The sequence below is a fragment of the Rhincodon typus genome, chromosome 11, assembly GCF_021869965.1.
Source record: "Rhincodon typus isolate 14 chromosome 11, sRhiTyp1.1, whole genome shotgun sequence".
Lineage (NCBI taxonomy): Eukaryota > Metazoa > Chordata > Chondrichthyes > Orectolobiformes > Rhincodontidae > Rhincodon > Rhincodon typus.
This window is the reverse complement of record NC_063342.1, coordinates 56,043,418-56,066,846: the sequence shown is the minus strand read 5'-3', so window position 1 is coordinate 56,066,846 and position 23,429 is coordinate 56,043,418. Positions and strand designations below refer to the sequence as shown.

Genomic DNA, 23,429 nt, shown 5'->3' with positions numbered 1-23,429 from the left:
TAGTTCTGAGGAAGGGTCACCGGACCGGAAACGTTAACTCTGTTTTCTCCTCCACAGATGCTGCCAGACCTGCTGAGCTTTTCCAGCAACTTTGTTTTTGTTCCTGAACACATCAAGTACCTCTAAGATACCATAAAATGGAAACAAACAGCAAGAAAAAAATGAAAATGTAACTTATGGATTAGTTACAATGTGGGAAATGAATATACTTGCTATATTTTCTTTTTAATAACAATTCGTATCTAGAGTAAATTCACAAGAGAAGTGCTAACTATTTCTAGGTATGGTAGTTGCAACTGTGGAAGCAACATAAATGATCACATCTCATTTATCTAGTTGTGGGATGGAAAGGAGAAGGTTTGGCAGAGGGCAATTCATTGAACTGTATCAGTTAAGGATGTAAAAGAGCGTTTGTTCATGGGAATTTTAAATTATTGGTCGCCTGAGATAGTGATTCATTGTAACACTTTTGAGCAATGTCTCTTAAATCCACCAGGTGTAATGAAATCAAATATGCTTTATAAAATATATTTTCAGCTGACAATTGATAAACATTTTCCATGGACTATAAAAATAAACCCAGCTGTTGGTGTTAAAGTAACTTATTTTATTCTCCATAGTAGCCACTAGAATAAACATCACCTAAGAAAACATATGACACCATATGGAATAAATTTCAATATAATTTTATTTATGCATTTTGTAGTAAAACAAAGATTGTTCTACACAATACTTTCTTCTAAAGGCTATAGAAGCATCTCTGTGCTATAAAATTAAGGCATTAAATATTCTGATTCACTTCTTCCTTGGTGTATTACAAAGTGTTTTTGTTAATTAGTGCATTAACGTATTATAGGAAAATGCCCGAGATTTAGAATTGCCATGTTTATAATGTTTCTTTCAAATTCATTATACAATAAAGAAATTAATACAATAGAAAATAGAATAGTACTTATGATTCCTTTGCATGATCATTTTGAAACCACGCTGTTTGTATTTCTCAAAATATCTGAATGGTTTAGTGCACATTAATATTGAATCAGAACTTATTATGAAAATATAGTAATGTATACACATTCCAAAATTTCAACAATTTAAGATCTAATAAGTCAGGCTGCAGATAGAGGCAATTCCATAACCTGCACTACCTCCTTTCATAAAATGAAGATTGAGACATCAGAGAGTATTGACTACAGTGGTGATGTTCAGTTAATATAACGTGAGCCACATATTGACAGCTTTGTTAACCACGTCACCCACTTCCAGGCATCTGTTAGTCATTACTTCACCTTCAACAGAAAGCAACTGTCCTTGATTTTAAAAAAATGTGCAAAAAGGTCACATTTCTGAGTGTGACATCTAAAGCTACTTAACTATTTTCCTAAGTTAACAAGCAATGTAATACAAACCACACAAGATTCATGTTGTTTTGCAGAGAAGGAAAGTTCCTGAACAATTGTCCTACATTGTTTCTATCCTTTATCTTTTGCATGGTACAATGAAAAAAAATTGCAACCGCATCACGTTATTGGTATTCTGGAAACAACAGTTATTTTTGAAGCTAGTTTCCAGTACATATAGTATCATGAATGTCTAATATTACTGAATGTTACAATTTGTGAGGACACTTTACTTGCATACTGGGTATTATTACACACCAATACTGAAGGCAAATGCTTTGGACACACCCATGTGCAGTTTTAATTGCTGTTTCCTGAGACGTTCAACAATAACAGCACTTTTAATGAATTACTGCATACCAGACATCATTTACATTTCATGAAAACTTGCACTTCAATACGTACATGACACCCAAACATAATTTAATACATATCCTGGGCATTTAGCTCACTTGCACACAATTTCCTGAAGTTTATACATTTGGAAAACTCAAAAATACATTATTCTCTCATGCCAAATGCATGCACCATTTTTGCCACATCCAATTAAAACAAGTTTGTCAGTAAGAACTAAAATTAGCATGCATTTTAGTTGAACGTGAGGAAAATTGAATATGGATAATTCAATAATGTGGTTTGAATCATCTGATCAGAGCTTTAACTCAATAGCAAATCAATTTCACCTGGTCCAAATATTTAATATGAGCTTAGAAAACTGATCTGTACATTCTGTGTTTAAAATAACAAGAGTCAGTTTGTTAATTCATTTTCAGAACTTTGCAGGACTTCCTTAGTTTTTGTGATAGTGTAGAGGAAAGACAGGAATCAAAACCTTGATTGACAAGGCTCAATTCTTTCAGTATGCATTAATAATTAACAAAAGTTGAGAGTTTTCAATAACATATTCATATTTAGAGATTAACACATACAATGCTTATGGTGTGATTGTCCAAGAAACTGTACAGCAGTGTACATCTACTACTGAATAAAGACAATAAATCCAGAGAAAATGTTGGCAGGTAAAATGCAGAACCAGAAAAACAACCAATTAAACTGTTCAGATGAGTTGCCATTTACTTATATAAAATTGTTTTCTGATGCATGTTGTAAAAAAAAGTCAGGTGGTAATTCAATGCTTAAAATCTGATATTTCTCCCCAGCATGACAAAAAGTCAGTTTTGGAACATGTACCATTTTGTTTGAGTGAGGTGGATGTGAAAGGTGGGACAGACATTTCATGGCTCATCCAATTCAACACATCAGCAAATCAGCACATCAAAATCCCGACGCCTACTCTGAAATACAGCAGCTGGGGAACTAGTATTTCATTAGTTATTACCAATCAGTAAACCTCAACACCACAAATTCTAAGCCAAACCACTGTTGTCTAAAAATTTATCTCAGTGTAATAAACCAATGTTGGAGTACTGAAAGAATCCTTCTTCCTTTCTTGGCAGTGTTCCCAATTAATTTCTAACTGTACATGGTTGATGAGTAATGATGAAACAGAATAGTAAAGATTGGAGTTGATTCTTGCAGTCCAAAACATGTTTGAATATAAAAAAGAAAAACGACAAGTCAACCAGAATTTTTGCAATCATTCTTTTCCTGTTCTGAGAAGTACTACCTAATTTTAAAAAAACCTGATTATTTCACTGCACTCAATAAGCACTCTTATTAACCAGAAACATATTAAATATAAAAAAGTAAATGTGTGTGTCTAGGCAGATGATTTCACGTTATCCCCAAACCTTCGTAACAAAAATACAAAATGCAAACGTACTTAACCTGGACCTAAAAGGAACCATATTCCCTTTTCTTCTAACTTTTCAAAGGTAAGTTTTACATCTAATTAAGTTCAGTACCGAAGCTCCACTGTTAAAAATGAGTTATAATCACAAAATTTGAAGCAGTTACTTGTAAACCAATGAAAATATCTAAGTGAATATCTTACCTTTTAATTATTAATTTTCTTTTCAAAATCTTCATCTACCATCCCTAGCAACCCAGGACATTTTTAACTATGTTTGGGAGGAGTTATAATTTCTTCATATTTTGGAGGATCCTCACTATGTTGTGTATCATCATTAATTCTTATATTATCAGCCTGCCCAATTGCCTCATTGTAAGTTGGAGGTAGATCTGAATTGAAGTGTGTGGACGGTCCTCCAGGGAGTCTACTCCCATTGGAGTAATCGGTAGTCATAACTTCCGGTTGCTGCATATGTACTCGATCAAATGGACTGAGAGGATTATCATTGTAACCAAAAACAACTACTGATACATTTCTGGCAAGTTGGTTTGCTTGGTTTTGCGACTGGGCATAAGCATTCTGCCGGTTATTTGCCTTTCTCACCTGGCACCTCCAGATGGCAAAGAGTACAATAATAATTAGGAGAAGTCCTGCCATTAGAGGAGCCACAAGATACACTGATTCCATATTGACGCCAGGGACATTTCCTTGATTTTCATTCTGATCCGTAATGTAGCTCTTCCAAAATTCATTCTGGGGAAAAAAAAAAACTCTCATTAAACAGATTCACAACATTTTGAACATTTTTCAGTACAAAGCATCTTCCTTTACTGCATTAAGTAACATAAAATCTACAGACATTAGTAAAAATACAACTTGACCACTGTTAATTTTAACCAAATGTTCGTTGTTAGGAGGTAACGAGTCTAGAATAAGGTAAAAAACATCTAATCTGTTATGAATTGCAGCAGTTCCTTTTGTAAAAAGATAGGAATGCAGTTAAACAGCCAGTATTTCCTGTATTTCAGACAGAACTTTTGAACAAAATTGGATTTTTCCAATAGGTAACTGCAGTGGACCCACAAAAGAGCTTGGAACAGATTCACGTGTTGAAAAATCTGTTTAAGGGCAGGAGACAAAGGAGATATTTCATATGGTATTGTATCAATAAATTATACAGATGGATCAAGGCCTTTACAAATTAATTCTTATGCTTTTTAATGCAAGGCTCAACAACAGTAAATATCTATTTGTGAATCAATGAAAACTTCCTGGTTGTTATGACAGAGAAATATTTGAACAATTGAAAAATAAACTAATAATGAAAGAAGTTCTTCAAGCAGAGACGAGCAAAGGGAGAAAAAGAGAAAAGGAGAAAGAGAAGGGGAGAAGAAAAAAAAAGAATAAAAGGAAAGCCTGAAATATCCTTGGAAATTTGTTGCTCCTCCTGGATGAATTTTTTTTTTAAAACACATAGATTGAAGAAATTAGATAGTTACATGAATTACACAGGCAATATTCCCATTGATGAGAATTTTATGAGCAATGGCTAGATTCACTTGGGTTATTATGTAAAAATCAAAGCAAAATATAAACAAAACCACCAAGTCATTAACACAAAAAGGTCAATTTTCTAATTGTTTTTATAACTTGAAATTGCGACACGATGCTTAAAAATCTAACAGCAGGACATTTTAACTTGATGCATAATTGTTGGCAGTCACTCAATTCAGTTTTGGTTAACCTTTCTCTGCCACCAATGAGTGGCCGAAAAACCCACATTAATGGGCAAGTTGGAAGGTAGTCCAATAGTTAGCAAAATAAACACTGGATCCATGAAAAAAATTGTGCACAAACAAAATTTATTGCAAGGTCAGCTTTAACCTGCCTACAATTCTCTGCAGGAGCAGCCTCTGGCAGGTAACCAAAAATACAACGTGCTTGCAAACTTAAAAACCATAGCCATTTTAGAAAGTGTTTTGCAAAATCAATCAATGGTGCAGCCACTTCCCTATAGTAAATTCCCAAGTCTTGCTGTTCTTGGATAGGACCTGAAGACAGGGAACAGCAGCTTAAACTGAGGAGAGAAAAGCAGAATGTCAGGGATGTGTAGTGAGGTAGAGGAGACAGGGAAGAGAAACAGTGTCAGTGTGTATTGAATTCAGACTATCTCAAGTGGGTTCATTAACACTGTTTTTCTCTCCACAAATGCTGCCAGACTCGAGTATGCCCAGCTCTTTTTGTTTCTTATTCCAGTATGCATTAGCCAAGGCGAAGGAGGAGACAATGTCTGAAAGGATGGGACATTGGATTCAGTGAAACAAACTGTGTTTGATATCTGAAGCGACTGTTGAGGAATTTATGGGAGAAATACAAACATGGACTTTGGTCTAAATGTCACTTTGATTTTCCTATTGGAGATTCCAACTTCATCAATGGTGAAGCTAAGTTACTCAAAGTTAACCAGCATAAATAATTTGTAGTATTTTACTTCAGTGAAGTATGCTTTAAACCAAGCATGCTTCTAGAAATGCAGAACCATTACTGGTCTTAAATAATAGCATCTTCTGCTTTACAGTTTGTTACATATACATAATATCTTTTCCTCTACTAAAAATAAAGGAATGCTTGAAATACTAACAGTGAAAACCCCATCTAATTTCTGTTGGTCACATTTCATGGTATCCAACTGAAGAACGACACCAATCATAATCCAGTCAGTTTTTTTTTTAGAAAGAGATGTAGTTCAATGTTAGTTATTTTACAAGGTGGCATAAAAATTTCAAGTCCCCACAATGACCCTTCACTCTCAATGCCATAAAGTGGGAGAAGTGTTGCACTGAATCTTCTTATGACAGAGATCTGGGGTCAAATCTTAACTGAATCGATCCCTCCACGGCAGTGAGGCTGGTGGCAGGTTGGGAATTACTTTTTAAGTGAAACTCAGCAGTAGAATGGCACTCCAACACAATTTCCAACAGCCATTCCCTGGCATTTCCCAATCTACCATTATCATCAAGCCAATGGATCAGCACTCGTTCAGTGAAGAGTGCAGGAATGTATGCTGGGAGCAGCATTGGGCAAAACTAAAAATGAGGTGTGAATGTGTTGAAGCTGCAAAACAAGACAATTTACTTACCGAACAGCACAAGCAGCAACTGATAGTCAGAGATAAGCAATTGTTCAACGAAGGGATCAGATTTAAATTTGGCAGACCTACCACATCCAATCATGAATGGTGGCGGACAATTAAACGACTCTCAAGTGGAGGAAGCTGCACAAATACTCCCATCCTCAATGATGAGGAAGCCCAGCTCAATAGTGCTAAAGGCTTAAGTATTCAACTACTTTCAGCCAGAAGTGCTGAGTGGATGATCCATCTCGGGCTCTTCCAGAGGTCCTCAGCATAACAAACGTCAGTCTTCAGCCAATTCAATTCACTCCACGTGATATCAAGAAATGGCTGGAGGCACTGGATACTCTAAATACAATGGGCCCTGATAACAATCAGGAAGACTTATGCTCCAATACTTGGCACACCCCAAGCCAAGCTGTTTCACTCCAGTTACAATGTCAGGTAGATGCCAGTAATGTGGAAATTTGCCCAGCTATGTCAAATACACAACAAGCAAGACAAATCCAACCCTGCCAATTACCAACCCATCATGCTACTCTTGATCAACAGCAGAAAGATAGAATGTGTTGCCAACAGTCCTATCGAGCAGCACCTGCTCAGCAATAGTCTGCTCACTGAAGCCCAGTTTGGGTTCCGCCAGGGCCATTCAGCTCCTGATCTCATTGCAGCCTTGGTTCAAACATGGACAAAACAGCTGAATTCCAGAGATGAGGGAAGAGTGACTGCTCTTGACATCAAGGCTGCATTTGACTGAGTGGAGCCCTGGCAAACTTCCAGTCAAGGGAAATCAGCGGAAAACTCTGCACTAGTTAGAGTCATGCCTGACACAAGGGCCGATATTTCTGGAGGTTACACATATCAGCTCCAGGATATCACTGCAGAATCTGTAGTATCCTCAACCAAGCCATCATTTACTGCTTCATCAATAACATTCCCTACAAGATCAGAAGTGGGAATGTTCACTCAGCATTATTCATACTCCTCAGTTATCAAAGCAGTCCATGTACAAAGACAACAAGATGTGGACAATATCTAGGTCTCGACTGACAAAATGGCAAGTAACATTTATGCTGCACAAGTGCCAAGCAATGACCAGTAAGAGAGAAATTAACCATTTCTGTTGTGGATGATATTCAAAAACATTACCATTGCTGAATCCCCCATTATCAACATTCTTAAAGTTACCATGACCAGGAATTGACCTGGACTAGCCATATAAGCACTGTCGTACAAGTGCAGGTCAGAGGCTAGAAATTCAGCAGCATGTAACTCACCTCCTGATGCCCAAAGCCTGTCCACCATCAACAAGGCCCAAGTCAGGAGTGTGACAGAATACTCGACACTTGCCTGGATGATTGCTGCAATCAGCCAGCTCGATTGTTTGTGGATTTTGACCATTCACTCCCTCTACTACCAAACCTCAGTAGCAGCAGTGTGTACCATCTACAAGGCACACTAGAAAAATTCACTAAAACTCCTTAGACCACACCTTCCAAACCTATGACCATTACCACTGAGAATGACAAGAGAAGCAAAGACATGGGAACACAGCTACTGCAAGTTCCTCTCCAGCCATTCACCATCCTGAGACGGAAACATGACCATGGCTTCAGTGTGACGAGGTTAAAACCCTGGCAGTCCCTTCCTCACAGCATTGTGCGGTCTACCTACATCAAATGGACTGCAGGGTTTAAGGAGGTGACTCATCACCTTCTCAAAGGTACCTAGCAATGGGCAATAAATGTTGGCCAAACTAACAGAGCCCAAATCACATGAATGAATTTTAAAAGGGGCAACAGTGGCTGCAGAAAAGATCACTTCCAAAGATTGCTGAAAGAAATAAACAAAGAAGGAAGTTGTTACACAACTTTCTCTCTCTACACTGGGAGATCATACTAGAGAGATGAAGGATTGTGTCATATCACCTGGTGGCAAACATGACACTGTGACTTCCCTTGCATTCACCCCAACCTCATTGAAGGAGGATGCTTTGAACATTGCTAGGGCAGTGCACATATATCAACTGTTGGTGACATATGCATAAGAGTGCTCAGAAACCTAAGGACAGTGTAAAAACAGAGGATTGGGAACGGGCCATTCAGTTCTATGAGCCAGCTCTGTATTCGAGATTATGGCTGATCATTTATCTTAATGCCACATTCCTGCACTAATCCCTTGTTTCTTATGTCATTGGTAACTAGATAGTGAACAGAATATAAACACAAGATGCTGGCAATGATTAAAAGTAGAAAATGGCATTGAGAATGAAGCAAGAGTAGTAACAGTATGGAAAAATGAAAAGGATGACCAAGAAGGAATGATTGTGGTATCAATGAATTGCTCAAACTTCCAGCACAATTATCTGCAAAATCTTGACTGTCAACTTAAATCTGGCTTATATTATTGAACTTATATTTTCCTGGGTCAAATTTGTTATCAATTTTGTACCTACTGCTACAGAACCTTGGAATATTGCTAATTGCATCATGATAATACAGAGTGCCTTCTTTCTCCCACTCACTGCATAACAAAACTATCATATGAATCAGGGGATTTATCATCTTCAAATTTATTTAAGACTCAGAAGTACTTACATGAAGCTGACTTTTGAAATCCATGAGGATATTAGCTTCAGTAGAAAATCTTATGCAACACAATTAGATGAATAATGCTTCAACTACTTTACTGTTATTAATGTCATAGACACTTTGAACAGTGCACTTTTTAAAAATTGTGATACTGGAAATGTTTTTAAGTGCTTAAAATCTTTTGCAATGTCCATTTTTTTTTTTTTTTTTTTTACTTTGATACCTCTTAAATATGTTTTAGCTAAATCTTTCCCTCTTTCCAGACACCTCAACTCCTTTCTTGGCATTCATTTTGCATGCTGGTTCTCATTTATTTGCCTTGGTCACTGTTCTAAAAACTGTTTTCTGAAGTAAAGATGCTAAACTAAACTGAAACAGTTGACTATCTGTAGCATCCATCGTAACTAAGATACAAGCTAGCCAGTTCTACAGCACACCACGGAATGGTCAACAATCAGTAGTGATTATCCCAGATTATCTTTATGATCTTTCTTATTTAGCTACAAAAGGACTTTGAAAACTGGAGCTATTCTTCATTAGAACTGAACCGAAAAACAAAATTTCATGATTTTGAAGAGTTTGATAAGGTAAGGAAGAACCAAACAGCATAAATCAGCAAAATAATACACACAACTGTTTTTAACCTGCCAAATTGGTAATATGTAGAATGCCCTAAGAGAATCAACAGTGCATTTAAAATCTTTTGGAATGGTTTTAAAAATAAAAATTTTATAAGTTCACAATTGAATTTCTCCTTAAGAGAGCACGATGGACTTAATGGTCATCACCTGTGCTTCAAAGATAACTTTGCAAGCCATTGCATAATCAAGTACACTTGTTAACAGGCCTAATTTGTAAATGGTCAGTGCTAAAAACTCGATAGTTTTAGATGATTAGACTCCAGCTCTTCTCATTTAGATGGAGATCTCAAAACCTTAATTCTTGCAAAGCACAGAACTCCAACACCGGTTGCCAAGTTGGGAATACTCCTACACAGAGATGCAGTCGTTCTTCAGATTAAATGATCAATAGAAAAGGCTCAGTGCTTTGGAGCTTCTTACGCATGCCAACGAATTCTACAGATAACGGATACTTCAGTTAACCAAGAACAATTACGTAATGATTAAAACCTAATGCATAAGTACGTCTTTTTGCACTCAACTGCTCGTTCTACATTTTAAACATTTTTCCTAACTTGAACTTAATTAATACGCCCTCTGTCAACCCCTTTGGTCACATTCACTTTCTTAATATGCACTATGATCCTGCTCCACCTAATTTCCATGCATAGTGGTTTATCTTCCCAAGACCGTAAGTATGCATCCTCCCAGAATCAATAACAGGAAATTTCTACAGAAATTTCTCATAACAGATGCCCCTCCTGAACTCTAGAGCTCAGTGACCATCAAAAATATATAAGTATATCATTACTTTTTGTTCGCTTCACATTTCCAAGTCCTGAGGCTATGGTGAAGGAGGGGCTTGTTGATCTGAATGCATTTATTAACTTCACAACCTTAACATACTCTTTACAAATCAAACTATGTTGACTTTAAAGATATTCTCTTCCAATTAATCATTTGATCTGCTTGCTGTCAGATGGTGATTTTATTCTGGTGAACAAGATATATACTTTCTGGCAATAGTAGATTTTCAGAAGCAATGCAATGGATGTTGCATAGACAAAATCTAGAGCGAAATCTCTCAAACATATATTCAAGCCAAAAAAGTATACCAGGAATTATACAATAAATAAATGATAATTAACATTTAAAACATAACCACAAATAAATATTTAAATTCAGTCTTCAATAAATGGAAGAACATTATTGCTGGAAATTAGAATAATTTCTTGTAATTTATCCTAACACCAGCATTAAAGCACTTCCAGAAATGCATCAGCATAAATTAATCCCAATTTCAAAGGGATACTCTTTGTACTATTTTTCTCTCTCCATATTAATTATTCTGGCCCTGAACTCACATTAAAGGATTATAGAGTTTAGGAGGCCATTCAACACATTGCATCTATCCCAGCACTGTAAAACAGCTACGTCTGTCCCTCTTCCCTGTTTTTTCCCATTAACCTTAACATTTTAAATTTTTCAAACACTTATCCACTTTTGAAAGATACAATTGAATCTAACTCCACCACCCTTTCAGGCATTGCATTCCTGATTATAATTTACATCTGTATATATATTTTTTCCCTTGTGTTGTTTCTGGTTCTGACTCCGAACTAAGGGCTGTCCTGGGTTGTGACCCCACAAATACAAAGTCATTACGCTGTCAAAAATCTACATGACCTCTCATAAACAAGGGTAAATCCAAATGTGAAAAGCATTGCATTAGGCCACTCAGCAGGGCCCTGGAACATTTCCACTTACTGTCTTTTCATTATTTTCAAAAGCTTCTCTAGCTTCTTCATAAGTACAAACTTCTTCCCGACATTCACGTTCTAAGTTGCCCTGTTTTATTTCTTCTAAGAAGCCATTTTTTCTTCGCAATCTTCTCAGAACAGAGTTGGCTTCACGTTGCAACAGGAACACTGTTTTAAAAAAACAGCTTGTGAATTTACTACGGATATTTTACAAGTTATTTTATGTATTTACCATCTTAAAATGCAGCACAAAGTCACAGTCTTATTCCATATCAAAAATAAAAGTTAGGAGTCAGTCTAAATTTTGATGTTTTGGTTTCTCTAGCAACTCTTTACAACTTAATAATCAAAGTTGTTCATTTGATTCATTTATATGTGACAGTATATTTAAAAAAAAAATCAATGCAAATTACTCAAAACCTAAAATAAATTGTACTGTAGTTTTTAATGGTAACATCACCCTGATGCCAAAATATTTTTGTCCAAATTTTCTTTTTCGAGGACTTGTGCACATTTTAAAAATGCTGCTGTTACTGGAATTCTGCAATCTTGGAGTAGTTACTGTTGGTCACACGCCATCAATGACTGTTTGGGATCAACTCTCTCCTGTGCATCTCCTGCCAATTTACTTAAACAGGAAGTCAGTGCCATTGACATCATAATTGTCTTGGCATACTACTAAAACTGGAAGCTGGAATATGCAACTGCTGTTACAGCTTCTCCTTCACCCTCCATTTTATGCCTCCTTAAGAGGGAATTTTGTTTCGAGACAGTGATATATGAATGCATATTGGGAATTTTAACCTCTTTCAAAATTGTATCATTTGAGAGACTGTGAGTCGAAGCATTGTTAACTCCTTTGAGCTGACTGAGGAATAGCTCAGGCATGAGCTCAAGCACATGACTGAAGATAAATATCAAATCTAAGCATAGCAGCAATAAAAGCAGAGGCTTAAAAATATCAAGATACAAGAATCATTTTTTAATCGCATTGTGTGATGTATAACGGATAGTGTTATCGCTTAACTGCCCTTGCCTTTTTGGCAAAAACTGTCTGAAATTAGCATAACTCTACTCAAAACACTGTGGCATTTTAAGTGCAAATTATGGTCAGGTGGTAGTTTAATAATCATTATGTCAGAAGTCAACCCAATCCACAACAACGAGAAATTCCTGCCAATTATGTTAATTTGCTGACCTTCAAGGAGTCATAAAAAATTTGAGCAAGGGCACTGAGGATGTTAAAAGCTTTTGAATATTAATAATAATATACAGAAGAGACTGAGATTTACTTCACAATAAAATACAAAGTCAATGACAGTTGTAAAAGTTATTTTCAGTAATTTAAGACGCAGGTTACTGACAGGTGGTAAATTGAGTGATTAAAATTCTTCCTTTTTGCAATAACTCTGCTTAGAGCTGTGGGCAACAAGTTACTACTAAATATATTGGGCTGAACTTTGCAGTCAGTGGCAAAGTAAGGACATTTGCTGCTGGCTGGGAAGTAATTCTTGCTGAGACTGTTATGAGAGTTCTATCATATATTGCAACTGATTGCAGAACCATGGATGCAAAATGGGAAATACTAGCGGTCTCATAAATCACATTATTCACAATCGGCAATAAATGCTGGACAACCAGCAACGCCCACATCTCACAAATGAAAAAAATTGCAACTATTCACATTAACGTATTTATCAGAGCCCCAAAACAGGAAGATAAAAACCATGATATTAAATAATTTTAATTCACATAACAAATTAACAAAATGGGGTATAAATAGGCGATGAAGGTGGAAGCCAAAATATTCTTTTTATTCTAACTGCAGCTTAAAAAGAAACAAATTAATGAATGAATTAATTAACAACACACCAGAGCCTTAAAATTATTTTCTCAGGGACTAGGTCTGTTTTATTATGTGCACAGTCATTAAAAATGCAGTTACATTTGATTGAGCATGTTGGAAATGCAGGGACAGATAGCTGAAATTCTGACTAACTACTGGCTTGGAAAAGAATCGTGGTATACCCAATGTCGAAACCCTGAGTGACGTACTAAAAATTTAGGATTTCTGTGCTAATCTGCACCTGTCCAATATCGTTAATCTGTTACTCTGTTCTGTCAATACCCCCGCAACACAGCAAAATCCATCCCAAAATACAACATTGTTCCGACAAATTTTATATAAAATTTACACTGCCTAGTTGCAGTACTCAATGACAGATTTTGCATTCCGAGTCATACAAGTAAATCGAGAGGGGGAAAAAACATCTTAATTTGACCCCAGACCACTGAATCTGCCAAAACACAGTCATCTCAACACAATCACTGAAGCAGAAGTGAAAGAACTGCAGATCCTGTAAATCAGGAACAAAAACAGAAGTTGCTAGAAAAGCTCAGCAGGTCTGGCAGCTTCTGAGGAAGGGTCACTGGACCCAAAACACTAACTCTGATTTTTTTCTTCACAGATGCTGCCAGACCTGTTGAGTTTTTCTAGCAACTTCTGTTGTTGCTTGAAGTGTTGCTTCATCATATCCCTTTACACCTTTTAATCACTCCTGTTTACCATCCTATCACAGTCCTTCAGTTTTGTTGATAGCAACAAAATGCTGTGGTCACTGGAAATCTGAAATAAAAAACAGAAAGTGCAGGAAAAATCTCAGCAAGCTGAGCAACACCGGTTGATAAAGGAACAGCACACGCCCGAAGTTCAATTTCCCCTTGTTTAACTTTATCCAACTTTGATAAAAGATCATTGACCTCAAATGTTTCCCTCCATTTCTCCCTCCAAAGATTATGCCTAAACTGTGGTGTCTTTTTCACATTTTCTGTGTTTATTGCAGGTTTTCATTACCTGTGCATTTCCAATTACATTTATAAAAGTTTATATTTATCTATCATTATGAGGGATAAACAGTGGTGTATGTTGGTCAGCAATTGCAATGTCAGCTTGACTCAGTAACACTCTTACCTGAGTGGGAAAGCTTGACAATCTGAGCTGACAATTCATTGTAGTATAGTACTTTATCAATCTAGCTGTTGTCTTTTAATTAAGAGGGTGCATTCTCCATGGCATTGCCTCTTCCAAGAATCTACTTTCCAACAATTAGCACTCTCCTCTCACAGTACAGCAAACTTAGTTTTAACCAGCAGTTTATGAATCGGCACTATTGATAAACTGGCAAAAATTATATAACTCAAACACTCTAAGTTTACTGTATTATCATGATATCTGTAACGTCTGAATAGTCAGTTGAGGGTGCAAGTGAGAAGGCTCTCTGCTGTTAAGTTTTATTTAGGAGAAAGTTGTGTAGTTATTTAAGTGATTTATGCTGTAAGTATATTATAACCAGTGATGTGTATACTCCTTACATTACTTTTCTATTACTTAGTGTGTGCTTTTACATTGATTATTTGGACCCCTTGATCAACCATTAAATTTGATCAACTGCTCCTATAGGTGCCAGTTAATTAATGAAAAGTTTGATGCAAAAAATCTTTTTCCTTTACATTGGTATTTCTTGCAAATTGTCCTGATGAGTGCAAGATGAATATCTCTGACAACTTGTCTTTCCTCAACAGTACTAAAGTTCTATGTTAGCAAAGGATCATTTAAAATTAGTGGGATTTTGATTTCAAATCAAACAAGAACCTCATTCTGATGGACTGACCTTAAGGGTCTCTTGTCAGTAAAAAACTGAATTTCTTTATGCATTTATGTTGAGTTTTATCATGTTTTTATCAAGTTAAAATATTTATTGGCAAGCAGGCAGAGAATTCCACAGGAAAAACCTATGAATTTCTACAGCAAGGTCTCTAAAATAAAATGAAAAAGGTACTTTCTACAAATGACTGATTTCCATTGGGACAAAGCCTGTGAATTCCAGACTACTGGCCATGAACTGTAAACTGTTCCCTTGATTTTTCCATGACTTACTATTTGACCATATTTATCTATCCTAATTTCTAATCTGTAACTGTGTGCACGCAATTACAGTTCATTTGTTAGGTTTGGGGTTCATTAATATTTAATGATTTTACCCAAGCTAGTTTCAGAACAATAAACTTGGCCTTTTAGTTTGTTAAAAGTAAAAGGAAGCCTGTCTGACTAATTCTTTACAATCAGTATGTAAACAGGGAAGTACAAACACTGGACTGGCAAGTTCATCTTCTCAGATTTTAAACACGCCCAGTACAATCAAACAAGGAGGAAAAAGTAGAAAAGCTGTTCTAGCCCAACTCATTTGGTCATACAAATTTCGAACAAACGGTCAAGAAACGGCAATGGAATGTTATTATCCATTAATTGCTGGAGGAAATAACTCTGAATTATGCAATTGTGTTGTTGTAAATCAAAACTCCAGCCATGCAAGCGATTAAGTTTATAATAGCAAGTTCAAAAGAAATACAAACTTGACAATTTTTGAGCATACCATAATTTACAGCTTTTTCACCGAGTCAAATCCATCTCATGGTGGGACAAGGGCGATAATATTAAACTGCTAGCCATAAATACAGATACAGCAAGTAACAAAAACTCCACATAAAATACATTTCATTGATGATCAGAAGAAATTTATTCAAACATGGATAATTTTATCAATTGAATTACAAAATATTTGCCACATTAAAAATTCAAGAGAAATGTAATTCAGGAAATGAATCAAGTACTTACCACTCTGCATGGTTTCTTCGTGAAGCAAAATGATTCAGAAAGTCTAAAAACAGAAGAATATATTAAAATTGTACTTGCGTGCAAAGGAAGTATCACAGTTTGAAATTAGCCAGCAAAATGAGGAAAAATGGTATCTACTAAAGTTTATGTAGTTTCTATAATTACTGTAGGAATTAATAGTGTTCTAAAAACTGAAAAGGACAGTGTCTTCCTCTAATCCTTCTCCATTCCACCGTGGCCACTGGAGCATTCTCCCTTAATCCATTTTACCTCAAAATCTTCCTTAAATACATCATTGCTCGCTTGGCTGCCTCCCTTAGGCCCCACATGCTGAAGTACTTTGTGACGTTTTGCCACATTAAAAAGGAAATAATTCAAATTCATCCTGATCTGATGTACATTTTTTGACACAGGAGCTAAAAATATTTGTACAAATACAACTGAGAAGCAAGTGATCAAAGACAGCTCCAGTGCATTCTTCTGAAAGAATTGCACAATATTTTTATATACTGAACCAATCTTTTCAAAATCTTTTCTCCAAAACAGAAACAAAATTTAAATTGTTCCTCATGCAGAAAGTGTGTTAAAATTAGCCACCCTTTTAAAAAAAAACTCGCAATTTTACTTTTTCCTGAAAACCTGTGTAATTTGTAGGGCATAAAGAACTGCCTGATCACGCTATCTAAAACAGCTGTTTTTGAATGAGTATATTGTTTTCCTTGTGATGTTATTCATAAAAAATAATTTTGAGAAAAGTGACCTTTCCGGCCCTTTAAAATCCGACGAACTGAATTTTAATCATTCATAAAAAAAAAGTGAAATTACCTTCATCTGATGACTGGATTGCCAAGAGATCACCTTTTACGCATTTTGTAGGAGGTGCATTTATGATGTCAGTGGTGGCATTGCCAAAGGATGTGTGTAATAGCTGTCACAACATTATCTTAAAATGTCAGGGAGTTGGTTTAGCTCAATTGCCTGGACACCTGGTTTGTCATGCAGAGTTATGCCAACAATATGGGTTCAATTCCTGCACTGGCTGAGGTTACCATGAAGGATTCTCCTTCTCAACCTCTCCCCTCGCCTGAGGCGTGGTGATCCTCAGGTCAAACCAGCACCAATCAGCTCGCTCGAACAAGATAGCAGTCTTATAGTCTAGTTCCTTGAGATCCACTCAAAGATGTAAGCCAAGTTATGATGCAATTTATAAAATGGAGTCAGGTTGCAGTTGGACAGGATTCCAGAGCACCAGGTTGGGTGGAAATGCAAATCTCAATGGAAACGTTTAAAGCCTGACCACTATATAACTGGAAGACAGAATGGAGGTCAACATGTAGAATTCACCACAAGAAATAGTTAAGGTGATCGACAAGGAGAAACTTGAAAAACGTACGAGAGGAAAGATTAGGACGGGGTTCGATGGAGAAGGGTAAGAAAGGTTAGTGAGGAGCATTAATACTGATGTGGATCAGTGCTATAAAGACTCTAACAAAAATCACAACATAAATGATTCTCCAATATTTGCTGAGAAACAACACAGTTCTGTCAAAACTTTCTTTCCAGCATCAGAATAAACTGTTACGCATGCATGCGTGCGCGTTGAAGTGAATGGTCAGGTGCCAGTCCACAGAGGAGGTCACAAAGTGTCAACTGTGGAATTACCCACTATTACACTAAGTTTTAAACTGTCTAACATTTAGGTATTAAACTAAAGTCTGCAGATCTCACCAATGTCTCTGTCCTAAGCTGGAGTTCCAGCAGGGCACAACACAACAGGAAAGGTCACATTTCCTGGGCAATTCCCGGACTATCCTTTTCAGGGACTGGAAGATTACGCTAACGTTTGGTGAGGGAAAAGATACTGGCCGGATCCTTTCCAGGATAGATGCTTGCTCTTCTGTAATACTGCCACAGGATTTATTGCATTTCATTTTGCATCTATTGCATCTCATTGGAAAAACCTCTAAAATGGATTACTCCCCAAGTATGGTATGGAAGTTGTAGAATCATCGGCATGTAAAGGACCAGCATTCATATTAAAATAAAACAATCAACTTTATAGGTATAACTTTACATCGTGAACCCAGATTCCACCACAAATTGGGTTAAAACTGTTTGGACTGACAGTTTGGGATGAATCTGAACTCAACTTGGAAACATGAAGAATCAACATAATAACTATACCCAGCACTGAAACGCAAATAATTTTTCATTTACACCTCAACATAGCTTAAATTTGCCAGCCCTCTAAAGAAACACAGACGAAAAGTAAATAACTGGTGAATGTTTTATAAATGCTTCTGAAGAGGGCACTTTAGTATTTACAAATGGGCAAAAAATCAGAACAAATAAAAGTCTGATGATGATCTCTATTTGGAAGATTTTCATTATGTAATATTAGAACGTTAACAGAGCTAATAAAACAAAGTGGACCTAATCATTAGGTCAATGAGTTAATGTCACAAATGAGAAACAGTTGTTAGCTCATTAAAAAAGTGTTTGAAATTGAACCAATGAGTAACAGCAAGAAAGAATCTAAATCAGAGTCCTTGCACCATTCTGATTTTCTGTTATAAAATACTTAACTTTTAAATATCCAAATATTTTGTGTCCAATATTAATTGTTCTTGCATACTCAAACCATTCTTTCACATACTATAGAAGATTTTTGCTTTCTTTGAAAATAATTGTGGTTTCAAATTGATGTACTGAACTAGGCAATCAAACGGATTTAAGTGCTGAAAATTTAACTTATCAGCAACTTAATAATCTGACTGGAGAAGAGAGTCAAACAAACAATCTCATGAACCAGTGGTATCAATACATTCTTAAAGCAAAGACTTGCAGACCCTTATTCTTATGATGCACTGGGCCACAACAGTGTACCTTTATTATTTAAAAAAAATCTGAAAGCACTTTACACAATGAGAAATCCAACAAATTGTCACACGGGGTCCAGAAGGGAACCAGTAAAAGACAATCTCAAAACACATTCTTCCGTCAAGCTCCATGTAGGATTTTGAAAGGAGTGAGGTCAAGAGGCACAGAGTATAAGAGGAGGTGCATTTCAAAAACTTAGAACCTTAGCAGTTACAGGTATAGCCATTGTTAGACTGATGGGAGAACAATGGAAACAGCATGGACATAGGATGCTGAGCCCAGTATTCAGAGGTGGAGCAACATAGAGTTCTCAAGAGGTTTGCTCGGCTCAGAGATAAAGGTAGGGTGAGGCAATGAATGAATGTGATACTAGGAGACTATAGGCCAGCTAACCCAGTGGTAAGCAAGCACACAAGTAAGCATGTTCAGGATTATGGACAGCAGATTCTTATCTGAATTGCAAGTTTGTGGAGAGAAGATCATGAAAGGATGGCACACAAGCATTGGAATATTCTTCTGGAAGTGACAAATATATTGAAACTTTTGGCAAAAGATAGGTGAACTATGGACCATGATGTGGTGTTTTCTTAAAAAAAGTCAGGAATGGGCCATTTTTGTGAAGGAGACAACACAGGGACTGGAGACTTAGCTTAAAGTCACATTGATGATTTCAACCCAAGCCAGTTCCTGCAAAGCAAAACAGAATAGGTGGCAAATGAATTTGCAACAGAAACTTCAGGTTTGGCTTTCTCAAGTATTTCATTTGAGAAAACTGGCTTAACTGGGGCTGAACATCAAAAAGCTGGCTCACAATATACTGGGAGTGAAGAGATTGCAAAAATCAGTGGTGAGGTACAGATGATTGGTGTCACCGTTCACATGGAACCTGTCTATGTTTTTAGATGATGTCAAGGAGCAGCATGTGAATGAGAAGCAACAGGGGCTAATAACAGATCAAAATAAGAACACTAAAATGCTAGACTTCTGGAATCAGAAAATATTTGAAATACTTAGCAAGTTTGGCAAAATCTGCGAGAAGAGACAGTTACTCTTTCAGCTGGATGACCGACATTAGACCTGAAAAACAGTCAAGATCTCTCCATTGACTCCATCACCTCCTCCAAATAAAAGTTAAAAATGTAACGGAGCATTGTTGAAGGAGCTGTTACTGCAACTGGCTACATTAAGAGTGGCTTCAAATGAAGACGGTTCCACTCAATTGGCAAATGCTTATCCTTTGAAGGAGGATAGTATTGTTGAAATGTGTCAAAGATTGCTGAATGGTCAAAATGATGAAATGGTTCAGTGCATCATACTCACAATTACAGTGAATGTCATTTATCACTGATTTAACAAGTCTCAGCTAGCGAATTTGAATGTAATTCCGAATGGATTTAATCAAAAACTAACAAATTTGAAAGGCAATAGTATATTCAAGAATCCTGGAGAAAATTGTGGTTGAAAATATGGCAATAACTTTTAATGACAGAGGGTTTGACAGTGTGTTTTTTGATTGCATGGTAATGACTGAAGTTCTTACATGAAGGGAACATAAAACATTTTTACAATATTGTATTAAAGTAAAATGCTGCAAATGCTGGGAATCTGAAATAAAGAAAAACAGAAACTGCTGAAGAAACTCAGCAGGTCTGACAGCATCTGTGGCGAGAGAAACAGTTAATGTTTTTTGTCCAAAATGACTGCTGCTCAAAACAGTTCTGAAGTACAGTCATTAGATATAAAACGTTAACTCTGTTTCTCTCTCCACAGATACTGCCAGATCGAAAATGGTACATCCCTGACCTCTGGATATGGCCGTTTTGAAAGGGCAACTCGGTTAAATATTTTAATGGTGGAACATGAAAAATCAAATCAAATGGAGACCTTTGAATGATCCAAGATCAACAGGTGCTATCTGAGGAGCAAAACTGGCAAAGATCTGAGAAAATCTTACGAATGTTTGCTGGCCCAGAAGAATAAATAGGGAGAGAAAATGCATTCATATTATCCACCTCTTATACAAAACCAAAGCAAACTTCAACAGAATAAAGAACTCGTTCTACGCTTTTAACTAAAGGCAAATTCATGTCCCAAGGCACTGACTACACTGCGAGCTGAAGCGGGAGGGAGGATCGGAGTGAACTGGTTACATGACTTATCAAGCTCAGCTGTAGGAAGCCACATGGTATAGTAGCCTTCCAAAGCTCATTACTCAGCTGGCTGCTCAATAAACTGCAGCCGCTGTGCTTTCCGAACCTTCTGAAGGAACAATACACGCGTAAACTACACACTTTTCAGAATAAAAAAAACCCACTGTATTCATAAACTGCTCAAACTTTAATAAAACAGCTCGTTAACTCCAAGCTGAGCAATAAAACCGGTTTGAACATGCTCTATTGTGATCGTTACATTTCGCTAAGACAAAAGAGAAACATGCCTGTACACCAAGAAACAGAACCTAGTAGTTAACAACACATACAGCGACTCTGGTCTCGCTGGTGATTAACCCGCCCTGTTGCCTCATCTTAACCAGAGACAAAGGATTGGATTGAAAACTATGTTCTTGCATTGATCCAATTCACATGATGGAGCCGGCATTGCTGGACAACAACAACTCAGACAGAGTGAAAGGGAACTTAAATCACCGTCAATCGTAATGTATCACAGTTTGCTCTTTTTACATATCAAGAAATACTTCAGTATTAAATTACCAATACAGCGTCAAACTTCGCCGTATGATCCCTCACAGTAAAATACATACGCTCGAAAGTCCACCACAGAGAAAAAAATACTTACTGCTCGGAGCTCCCTCAAAAGTTTTTCTCAGTCAGCCAGAAAGAGCATGCGCAGAGCCAGCCCTCTGCTTTGTCACAGCGCAATCTCCAAATGGACAATAGCCACTGGGTATACCGGAAAACCGTTAAAGGAGCAGTCTGTGTCCTGCCACGGTCTCACCACTATTCTTTTGGTTTTCCAAAGTAACCAACTTTGATTTATGACGCAGTATAAACCACAGACCCATTTGCGTACAAGGAATGCTTTCTGGTCTGATTCATTACGGATCTCACTTCAAACTGTAGTCAGTGAACTTGCTTCTTATACTTTATACTTCTAAAAAGGAGTACAAAACAATCACATTTCTGAATATTTCTGTGATGTTACTTTTCAAACTCATGGAGACCAGAAATCATCACCTACCTAAATTTAAAGAGAATACTTTTAGACTGACCACATCCCTAATGGAATGTGCAATCAATTCAGTCAGAGACAACGTTATTGGATACTTTAAAATCAAAAATAACATTTCTTAACTTGCAGTGAAATACAAAGGTAAGAATGAGAAAAGAAAATTGAGATCTATGTCAGCATAGGAAGAGCACTTAAAAACCCCAATAAGTATCCAGAAACATATCGTTTACTGGATATTAAAACAGCATTGAAGAAAGACTGGATGCTTGCAGTGCTGAAGAGGATGATAACGAAAAGGAGGAAGGATCTTCATTCAACATAACGCGTGTGCACGGGGAACAAATCCCAAACCTGTCCCTCCTCCCACCTATCCCCTCCTCCAACCTCAAGCCCCACCCCCATCTCCTACCTCCTCGCCTCATCCCGCCCCCTTGACCTGTCCGTCCTCCCTGGACTGACCTATCCCTTCCCTAACTCCCCACCTACACTCACCTTTCCTGGCTCCATCCCCGCCTCTTTGACCTGTCTGTCTCCTCTCCACCTATCTTCTCCTTTATCCATCTTCCATCCGCCTCCCCCTCCCTATTTATTTCAGAACCCCCTTTCCGTCCCCCATTTCTGATGAAGGGTCTAGTCCCGAAACGTCAGCCTTCCTGCTCCTCTGATGCTGCTTGGCCTGCTGTGTTCATCCAGCTCTACACCTTGTTATCTCAGATTCTCCAGCATCTGCAGTTCCTACTATCTCTGACACAATTTAAATATCAGTGTTTTCGAAGTTTCACCAAATTAAGTCACATATTCCATTTCTTCACCCACATTCCCAAAAAGACGCTCTCAATGGCTGACTTTCAAAATCCCCAGAGCTCCACATACCAGACTATATTGATTGTGCAATTTAAAATGGAACTTATGGGTGTTCTCTTTACATAAAACAGTTTCTCTGGCACATCAAATGATAGCATACAATGGACACGAATGGTAAAGAGTGACAGATCTTTCATTATTCTGTGAGGCAGTTCTTTGTGTAATGGAGATTACACTGACAATTTCATTAACCTACCTTGATCCTGTAGAACCACCCTCTAATGGAGCTTTTTGCCCTCAATATCTGATCATTAATCATTTGAAACACATATTTTGACAGCAAATCTCAATAGATTTATCAGAGAATTTGGAAATCTTCCCTTCCTTACACAAGGTAAGCATCTCCACAGCTGCTGTTAGAACTGCTGATTTTGTCCAGCACTTTGTGTTCTAATTTCACCTGCCCAGCATCTGCGGTACATTGCTTTTATGTACATTGGTGAAGACGCATCGAGAGGAATATATATAGTTTCCTTGCCAGTGGAGAATATATCTACCCTAGAGATAATGCACTAAATGTTCACAGGATTGATTATTGGGATGAAGGGATTGAGCTGTGACGAG

General features: G+C 37.1%; 1 protein-coding gene across 5 annotated transcripts; it reads right to left on the bottom strand.

The window, feature by feature from the left end:
• Window positions 1-670: 670 nt before the first annotated feature.
• LOC109937406 (transmembrane gamma-carboxyglutamic acid protein 1-like) lies at window positions 671-22,316 on the bottom strand. 5 transcript variants are annotated; one of them, XM_020535985.2, is made up of 5 exons: window positions 22,011-22,315; window positions 21,609-21,923; window positions 15,933-15,975; window positions 11,265-11,425; window positions 671-3,906 (listed from the first exon to the last, which is right to left on the bottom strand). In XM_020535985.2, exons 3-5 carry the CDS (start codon window positions 15,940-15,942, stop codon window positions 3,418-3,420), a joined length of 660 nt encoding a protein of 219 aa, XP_020391574.1. In that variant the 5' UTR covers window positions 15,943-15,975; window positions 21,609-21,923; window positions 22,011-22,315; the 3' UTR covers window positions 671-3,417. The 5 variants fall into 5 exon arrangements, with proteins under 5 accessions (XP_020391574.1, XP_048458555.1, XP_048458553.1 ...); XM_048602598.1 differs by lacking the exon at window positions 21,609-21,923 and having other exon boundaries at window positions 22,011-22,316; XM_048602596.1 differs by lacking the exons at window positions 21,609-21,923; window positions 22,011-22,315 and adding an exon at window positions 21,524-21,601.
• Window positions 22,317-23,429: the final 1,113 nt, after the last annotated feature.

Bases quoted from the DNA above. Each gene is read 5' to 3' on its own strand.
- LOC109937406 (XM_048602598.1), bottom strand. The intron at 3,907-11,264 runs GTAAGTGGAAAT...TTTTTTCCCCAG, and splicing joins TTGAAAATAATGAAAAGACA to AATGAATTTTGGAAGAGCTA.